At 40.2% G+C, this 9,861-nt stretch overlaps 1 protein-coding gene across 1 annotated transcript; it reads right to left on the reverse strand.

Annotated features, from left to right (window-relative positions):
• Positions 1-2,920: 2,920 nt before the first annotated feature.
• On the reverse strand, positions 2,921-8,073 carry tbx22 (T-box transcription factor 22). The gene is given in 8 exon segments (XM_077022978.1): positions 2,921-3,594; positions 4,372-4,457; positions 4,674-4,765; positions 5,646-5,810; positions 5,916-6,090; positions 6,875-6,976; positions 7,423-7,576; positions 7,908-8,073. Coding segments are annotated over 8 exon segments (1,512 nt in total). The 3' UTR covers positions 2,921-3,022.
• Between the last annotated feature and the right edge of the window lie 1,788 nt (positions 8,074-9,861).

Below are 9,861 nucleotides of genomic sequence, written 5' to 3' on the forward strand. Positions count from 1 at the left end.
TAACGCTGCTGGGAGGGCGGAAGGCGTGATGGACGACACGGACGGGAGAGCGGGGAAGGTGGCCCACACAAACAGAAGCTGAGCTTCTCGCTGCCGTCCACCCAGCTGTTAGGACTGTAGTTAAAGTGGTTCCTTCTACATGGGCCTGACCCTAACACCCCTCTGCTAACTGTGCATACGCTGAACACATGCCTGACTGACATCAGTCTGACCCTTCTACCTGAACTTTCCGAAAGTAGCAACAGGTATGTGTTTTGTGGAAATGCTGGTAATTCACAACATATTGTAGTTTTACTGTGGTTAATACCACAGGTGAAGAAAAAAAACTTTATGTGAAAATATTCGCCATCAGACCTTTTTGCAAGCATTTGGGGTGTTTTTTTATATTTGTTTATGGGGATTAACACATTTAACTGTCTTGTAGATTTCATGTTTAAACCAGTTACAAAGAATCACGATAGGGTACATTTCTGTGGTTTTTTCACAAGGAAGAAAGACAGCAATATATTACAAGCTTGATAGTGCTGTAGCACTGTGGGGTATAATAGCATGTCTGTTTGCTAAAAAAATCTCAAGGTTCTCATAAGAAGCAACAGGGGAACCTTAAAGTTACTGAGTGATGAAACACTGAAATGCGGGTTGAGCACATAGGCAGTCATGGTCTAGATCGAGAGCTAAAAATGCAAAGGCCAGAGGCAGCCCTGCTGTTTGACAGAGGAGAAGAGGATTGCTTAATAAGCTGTTAAACTGCCCTTGCTTTTCACATTATTGGCTGGAGGTAATTCAATTTCAGCAGCAGCTGGTTTCACTAGAAACCCTACAACATCGTTCAGTCACATCCCATAAGCTGACCTGATAAATAACCTTCTTTTATTGGGTTTGCAGAGAAAATACCGTCCAACATAAACCTCACGTGAGGCAGGCTAATAGGACTGCAGCCCGGACTGAGCCGTGGGGCGTGTAATCGTACCAGAATCACACTGAGATGGGCTCAGCACTTGGGATTCCAAAGCCCTGGCAAGGAATTGTACCAACCAGTCCCAGTCCATTAACAGACAAATTGAACTAAATTGTGTTTCACCAAGTGAAGCTTCTCAACTTTGTGGGCACAGTAATGTTTACATTCAGCCTGTTGATTGGAAATTTCATTAAGCTGCTGGGTGCCGGTCGTGACTGCTCTGAGATAATATTAATCAATGTGTGCTCATGTTGTAGTTACCCTCCCCCACAGAGCTGTCACTCAACTTTCCTGCTACAGATTGTCTTTATATTCTATGCCAGGACTCGTCCAACTGTACTGGTTTTGATAAATAAGTTCAAATTAAGAGTGTATTTTAAGTGAATATTTCAGAATCCTGGGACAAAGTCATTTTTCATATTTTTCTCTATTTTTCTGCCAATATGCCAAGTCCATATTTTACAGGCTGACTAGTGATTCCATATCATGCTGAGGATAAAATTGCGGTAATGCTATTTCCATACTAAGTATTAAAGAACTCTTTCAGACTCAGTTTGGGAATTTCGTTGGCAAACCTGCAGGTTATATGAATCATGTGAAATTATTTTCAGATCCTTATTTTAAATCATATTAATTGTTCACCAGAACACTACAGGCCTGTCTGGGTTACATCGTCACAAGACACAGCATTTGATGACAGTAAGCTAACGTCCACAAGAGGAAATGGGAGCATGAAAAAAACAGGTGAATGTGTTCATTGAATGATCTGCACACTCTGCAGGATCAGGAAGTCCTAATGGAAACCAGGCATTGCCAATCAATCTGTTAATGCTTGACTGGAGAGACAGACAGATGAGGATTTGAAGTCTGAGTGCTCTGACTGACAAGAAGAGGCAGTTTGATTTAATGTGATGTTATTACTCATGGTGAAGTTAAGCCTAAACTGATTAACAGGTGCCAACTGTTTACACTGGGTCATAAGAATAAGAATGAATGACTTTACTGATGCTTGAAACTACTACTAAAGTAAAATTATAGTAAGAAGGAGCACCTCAAAGAAAACTCTTGAAATTAAAATTGAACAGACTAATTTTGTGTGTATTTAAAAAGCACATTTTGATTAAGTCTAATGAATCTTTCCATTTCCCAGACATACATGTTACCTTGTAGCATGAGTGTCTCTGACAAGAAAGTTACATATTCCCCCCTCATCGACCAGTGGGACATTTCCACAGCTTTGGATAATTACTTTTGAAGAACGCTTGAACGCTGTGAAATTCGGCTAATTAGCCTATCACGTCAAAAACAAGGACAGCACCAAACGGGTACAACACAAACAAGTATATAAGTAGGTATTGTAGATGAAAACGTTTGAAGGTTTGAGGAGTGGATCATCTATTCTTACGTTGTGGTCAGGCCTGTGTGAACATTCTGATGGCTCAAAACAATGAACAACAAACTTAGCAGACCCTGGTCAGTTACTGGTCAGTTACTGGTCAGTTACTGGCCAGTTACTGGCCAGTTACAACTAAACTCTCATTTCTTTTTAGCCAAAGAGGCAAAGTTTTTTTTTATTTCAGAAACATATTGAAATGAACATATGAAATGAGGGTGCCAAAATGTGTGAAAGCAATTTTACGCTTTTTCTTTTTTAGGGTATAAGCTAATACTATAATTACATATACATAGTATACTTTATTACATACTTTTCAAAACAGAAAAGGTTGTACAGTCAGTATAACAGATTGGTAGCAAAAATGGCATAATCATAATGCCTAATATTTGTTACGAGAATATAGCGATATGTTTCTGACTTTAATAAAACTGATGCTAGAATTCATGGTTCTAGGCATCTCTTCATAGCATTTTAACACAACCACTCTTTTACCCCCCCCCCCCCCCCCCGGACACGCGCAGTCCTGTTCTAGGATCAGTTGTGAACTCTGTTGTTCTCCACTAGTCCACATCTTCCCTATTCTCCTGCAGCCCAAATGGGGTTGAGGGTGGAGCGTGCCAGCTACGTACTGCCGTTGCAGAAGGGCTTCCCCTGTCTAGTACACCAGGTCAGAGGCAGTGGTTTATGGCAGAATGCCAGGCTGTTTGGCTAAGAAGGCTCTCCGATGGAGCCAAGGTCACGGCGTTGGTTGGCTTTGCGGAGCTGCCGACGGTAGAGAAGTGTGGGCTGACGGGTAAACTGTAGCTGTACAGACCGTAAGTGGGATTCAGAGAAGACCCCGCCGTGCTCTGCTGGCCTTGGTGAGCTCCGGAGGCCCGGCTGGCCTGAAGGTTCTGCAGGGAGAGCAGGCAGGGGCCCACGGTCGCTGGGCTCTGGAGGCACTGAGCACTACAGCCGCCTGACTTTTTCCCATGGAGAGGACACAACAGGGGACAGTCCAGCAGGGGTCTATGTCCTGGGTAACTTCCGAGCCTGTCCGGTCCAAGGTTGCAGTAGGTTCTGCCTGTGTAGGGGTGGTTTGGGGGAGCCACTCTGTAGCACAGTGGGATAGTGAGGTTGTGAAGGGTGTTGTCATGGGTGGAGAGAGTTAAGGGACTGGAGGCTGTGGAGGTGTTGTGGGGCAGGAGGCTCTTCAGAGGCGAGATGGTGCTGTAGTTCACTGAACAGCCAGAACTTCTGCCTAAAATGAACAGAGGGAGAGAATGAGAAGTGTTGTGCTGCGTTCAGGCACAGTGTTGGATTTCATGAACATCATGAACAATGTGGCTGACTTGTGTAGTGAGGAGATAAAGTTAGGCCTTCACAAAATGAACAAAATTGCAGCAAAATTGCTACATGTGATTATGATATACATCATAACACAGATCAGTGATGCATTGATATGGCATAGATAAATGTAGGCCTATAATTTGCATTTGCCTGATTATGTGAGTGCTGTGGTAAATCAAATGTTTGACATTGGTCAGTACGATCACCACCAACAAAAAACGATTTTTAGTTTTTTGCATATTAACACATTCAGTTAGATATCTGCTATTAAATATAGCAAAAACAAGTATTGTGATAATTTACTAACAGTATATTGTTCAGAATCAGTAAATGTATGTTTATGCTAACCTATAAAATATATATTTTTTACATTTTTCCCAACTGTATGATTATAATAGGCTATTATTTTAGATGTTATTCCTGTAAAAATCATAATAATTTCAGACTGGACTTCACTATCTTTATATCTATAAGCACTTTTCCTACATGCCATCCAAACTTATTAAGCTTGTACGGTGGGGTGGACCTTCCCTAAAATTACAATTTTACAAAATTACAAATCTTGATTGACAGCTGTCTTTTCACCACCGATTATATGCAAATTAATTATTTAATATCATGATTGTGTCAGTGATGATTCCGAAAAGTTATTTCCATTTTGAAATAGTAAATAATTTGGCACACGTACCTTGAAGTTCCAGAGTGAAGGGCTTCAGATCAAGGCCATAGGGGCTTCTCCAGGTGTAAGACTCCAAGATCCCGTCCAGTACCCCCCTAGAGCAACACGGCAGGCGAGGTGAGGAGACAGATTTTCGGCAGGACGCCATCGTTCATGGAGACAACAATGTACTGACATTGGTGAGACAAAGAAGCTTTCTGAAAGTGGTGCGCAAGACATGCTTGACTAAATATAAAATTCCCAAATTAGTTTTAAAAAATACTTGCAAAAACCAAATTTGAGTGCATTAGCTGGAAGAAAATGTTTAACACCGTTGTGTTATCTGTCCATTCGATTACCTGTTACGTCCTGGATCTCTAAAACCCTTGGCAAAGGGATTTCGGTCAATCTTCAGTTTTGTTATCTTAAAGATAGACAGAAAAAATGGGAAAAAAATATTTGGATGTAACATCGTATGGAATTGTATTCAAAAACTAAAAAAGGACCTTAGTTTTCAATGAGCAGTGAGAGTGGCTTGTTCTGCCTTTCAGTGGGCATATAATTCACGGTGAGAGTGACTAGCCCTATCAAACTAAATATACTGATAAAAGGAAACTAAGACATCGTTTTATATAGCGTCTCTAACTGCTTAGACTCCACAAGCCTTCCCAGTTGAAAGCAACCATTAAAATTCAAATAACAGAATTAATCTTTCGCAATAAAACTGAACCCCGGTGACAAGAACTGGCAGCACATGATGTAGCTTCCTGTTTCTGGGACAACGTGTGTAAATACTGAAGTCTTTTAGGACGTTTAACTCACCCCTACGCCCTACTAATGCCCCACTAATGCCCCACTAACGCCCCACTAACGCCCCACTAGTTCAGCTCTGCTGCTCTCTAGAAGTTAAATGGCGTGATTTATGCACCCAGGATGGGGAGTAAACGGCGAGATATGTGTTCGTATGAATACGATATGCTTGAAATGAAAACACGTTAGTAGAAATTTCTGTACAGCTCGCCATATAATATCTTTGGAATGTAAAATGTGTAACCGAAAATGGAATGGAAAACCGAGGACTCACACCGGCGATATATTCATCATGGCCGTGCCATCATCATTAGTCTGGTTTCCGAATTTGAGATGTTTTAACTGGAGCAATAAAAGTTTGATATTCATTCGTGCAGAACACATGAAATGCCACCTGTACGCTGCAATATCAAACGTTTGGAAATAAGGGCCCGGCTGTTTCTGTGTGCACTAGACTCGTGGTATTGAAGACAGGCCTATGTTCCTTTAAGTACCTGTTGGTTCTGGTACGCTGTTACAGTTGTGAACTGGGTCTCGGGGAACGAGAAGGTGTGCACGCCTTCAGCAGGAAGCGATGAGACCTGCGACAGGTGAACCCGGGGCCCGTGCACGATCACATGCACGCGCGGCTGGTACTTGTGCATGGACTGGAGAATTATCTAAGTATAAAAGGGAAAAATTCAGCAATCAGCGACGCCACATTTAGAGATGATAATGTTTATAGGCTAAAGTATCCTACGGTTTCACATCTAAAAGCAGCATACGTGGCCTTTATCGTCCATTTCGTTGTTCGTTAGTTTCACGCGATCAAAGCTGATAACTTGGCGCATCCACGTCTCTCCGGAACAAGGCGAGTCCGGGTGCACGCAGAGCCGGGGCGTGATGCAGGAGTGGTCCGTGTTTCCAGCTACCATCCACTGAGAACTGTGGTACACGTATCTGCAGAACCGGAAGACATTTCACAAGGCGATAAAATAAGACAGAAATCAAAGAAAATGTCCTTGTTGAAGACTGTGCGTATTTACGCAACGCAGTGTGTATGCACTGTTTGGTTACACGATTATCGTTTACACTAATACTGCATAAAAATCTCTTCTTATTAACTAACGTAAAATAAGCTTATATATATATATATATATATATATATATATATATATATATATATATATATATATATATATATATATATATATATATATATATAATTTATACAACAGGAGTGCAAGTCTGCGTTTGAGGACATTTATGCCAATCCATTCATTTGCACTAGACAAAACTGGCTACATTTATTTATTACATATGTTTTGTGGTAGTCCGAGTTTTAAAGCAGGTCTCAATTTAACCATGGCATTTTATAGCAAGAGCATTGGTCCATTTTATATTCAAATGCAAATAAGCATTTTATGGTTATTGTTCCTTAGTTTCCTTGTGGTACACGTGTTCAGCGATGAAAGCACGTGTCATCTTACCTGTAAATAAAAGTTGCTATAACGCTTAAATTACTTGTTTGTAATTACTCGACAGTGGTAGTAATTTTTGCATGTCTTCGGAGTTAATTGAAGATTCCGTTTAGCCATGGTTTATGTTGTTGCAATTTTTGTTCTTCGGTTTCGTTGAAAACCTGCATTCGTACAAATAGCGTTGTTTGCGTCCTTATCTGCCTAGGAGCGGATAATTGTTCTTATGTCTTTTGCAAGCTTGTAAGGGCTAAATGGTCGCCTACCTGTATCTCTTTGAATCCACAGGCATAATGTCCATGGCGATGTAGTACTGCTTGAACGGGTCCAGGTTCCGCACTTTCACTCTGACAGATGGAAACATTCTCCTAATAAAAGTATTTAGATATCTTTCAGTGTTTGGGACATCGGTGTATAAACATAAACTACATATGAGCTAAATTGGAAATGAGGGTTCTTGTCACAGCTCTGTAGTATAATATAGGCAGAGTGCTGGATTGGACGCCTGTGATAACATTTCATTCTGCTGTAGGCCTACATATAAGTAACTATAAATGTATTTTGATTTGATTTGAATGTAAGTGTTTGTTGTACATTAGTTTCAAAGGTAGTTACAACTAAAATGTTCAAGCTTAACCTTTTAAATTATTTAACCTAAAATGGCAAATATTTAAAATGTATCAGAACTGCTCCTTTCCACTCAGTTGCTATACTGCTCAACATTACACTCGCAGCATTAGTTGTGTTGTTTGTGCTAAGGTTCGACAAGCAGAAAATGAATATGTGTAAGGTTAGTTGAAATAAAACATCCCACCTCCCCGCTTTTGTGATGATCATCTCAGTGCCTATCTCGTGAAATCTGTTCCACAGGTCGGACCCTTGGAGGTCCACTCGGACCTCGGTGTCCGGATCAGCTACGTTCTCGGTGGGCTTCCCCGAAGTCGCGCACGTCTTCTCGTTGTGATACGCTACCCAAAATAATAATAGGGGAAAAAGCACGAAAGTGTATTTTTAGGGACAAACGGTACATCCTGGGAGTTTTAGGGGGTTTTGCCTGTTGCATGTACGTTTTCATTTTTAATATTTAGCAAATTTCAAATGTGTCGTAGCATTTAATCAATAGATCCCACATATAACACATGCCTATATAAAGAATCTTAAACATTTCCATATTTGCTGTAGATATAAGCAGCCATTCTCTGATATTAGTCTATGAACAGGTAGGCTGAGTTCCGCTGGTTGCACTAATATGTCATAACATACAATCGCCTTCAAAATACTGTAATGAAACACACTAACCGTGGTCATCTTTCTCGCTGACAAGAGTTCCTGTGGGTGTATCCGAGTCATTTGTAGAGACTAACTGCAGTTTCTCATCCAGGTTTTCCACTTTAATCCTTTTGCAGCCTTTCCCAACTAACGCTTCCACGGAGAACGCGTGAGCTCTGGAGCTGAGCGCCTGCATCCTCGCGCCGCCTCACCCAGCACGAGCAACTCCTTCACTTTATTCTAGGCTCGTGCACTTTTATTATAAGCTTGTTTTACATTTCTTTCGCGTGCGCGCTTGCGTTTAAATCCCCGACTATCTTCCCCGGCGTACCGGAGCGGTGTACCTCCACCCCCGCCTCCACCTTCACAGCACCACCCTCCCCACTGAGCGTGCAGACCTGCCCTTGTTCACGCCGACAGGCACCAATAGGAGCGCAGAGGGAAGATGGATTAGCCAAACTCCCAAAAGTACAAGCGACAACTACTGAATTTCTTTTATGTGATGTCAGTTTAACTCCAGGTCACAGGACCTGCACTACTTATCATTTATCGAGCGAAGAAAATCCCTTCCGGTCACATAACACTTTCATTTTTTTAATGCGTAAAATCATGTTAAACTTTTTATACGGCGATTTCACCCCGAATGTGTACTGTGTCCATCACGATGAAACATTTTGATCTACAAATCGGCATACAGATTTTAATTAAATCACTTAGTTGCTCGACCAAAGCTGAACAACTATAAGAAACGTGCCTTTAAAATCACAATATTTCCAACGCTGTTGTATTTAATATTATTTATTAATATTATTACTTCCACATGCGTTGTATGATTCTTTTTTAATGCTAACTTCAACTTCAACTCCAAGGTATTTTAAAAAGGTGAATATAAAATGAAAATATATGTTCAGTTTTTATAGGTTTTTGTCCGTTTTACTACTTCTGTGAAGTTATTTTTTACTTTTACAATTACTAGTAAAATATACAATTGTTATCTAAAATAAAAATTTAAAGGAAAGTTAGTATAGTCCTCCGACCCGTACATCTCACGAAATTCCTCTGTTCTAAGATGTTGCTCGTGGTGTTTATGAAGCATTTTTGATGTAGTTATCTTTGACAGATAGTTTCATGGCGCTCAAAGCCACGTTACTTTCATGTTATTTCAAATACGAATTTAATAGAATTTATTTGGAGGGAGAAGGGAAATCCGGGAACAAATGTTTTAGTCTTGCTAACTATTACCATCTGGAAGCGCGTATTTAAAAAGATCTCCGTGAAACTCACTCCTTTTTGGTTAAAGCTAACATTTCCTACATCAATTTAGGGGGCTTTCCGTAAAATAAAGACTTTTTCTCCCACTGGTCGTGCTGCTTTGGTGCAGCGATCTGTCTGGTGTTCATAATGCCAAAGCCAGTCGTAATGACAGGTTTGGATTATTAAATTACTGCTTGATGTGAAATGAACTCGTTTTACACAAATAAATGTAAACAAAATTTAGGAACGACTTAAAATGTCTCAATCACACAAACAATTGTAAAACAGTGAAATATGTGACGTTTGCTTCGACTTCTGGTTTGGTCTGCAGTTGAAATCACAGTTGAAAGCTTGAACCGCAGTTTGCGCCTTAATTTGTTTCTGTCTGTAAACAGAAATAGGCATTTCTTAGCACACTTTACCTATTTGTACATTTTAAAATAATATAAAAAATGTCTAAAAATATTTTTTCCAAGGAAACACCTGTAGGCTAATGCTTATTTTGAGAACCACTCGTTTATCAAAATACTACATTCTTTAAGCTGGTCTGAAAAGCTTTTTTAGAGCCCAGTCAATATTTCCATATTGTAAATGCAACATCCTATCAGACTGTTTTACATCAACGTATAGTGCTCGATGAATATTTACCGTTTTATTCGACCATACGAATGTTTATTATTCGATTTGATTAAATTAAGTCAATTGACAAGTTCTTGCAATAGTCACAGCA

This window comes from Brachyhypopomus gauderio, chromosome 11 (genome assembly GCF_052324685.1).
Source record: "Brachyhypopomus gauderio isolate BG-103 chromosome 11, BGAUD_0.2, whole genome shotgun sequence".
Taxonomy (NCBI): domain Eukaryota; kingdom Metazoa; phylum Chordata; class Actinopteri; order Gymnotiformes; family Hypopomidae; genus Brachyhypopomus; species Brachyhypopomus gauderio.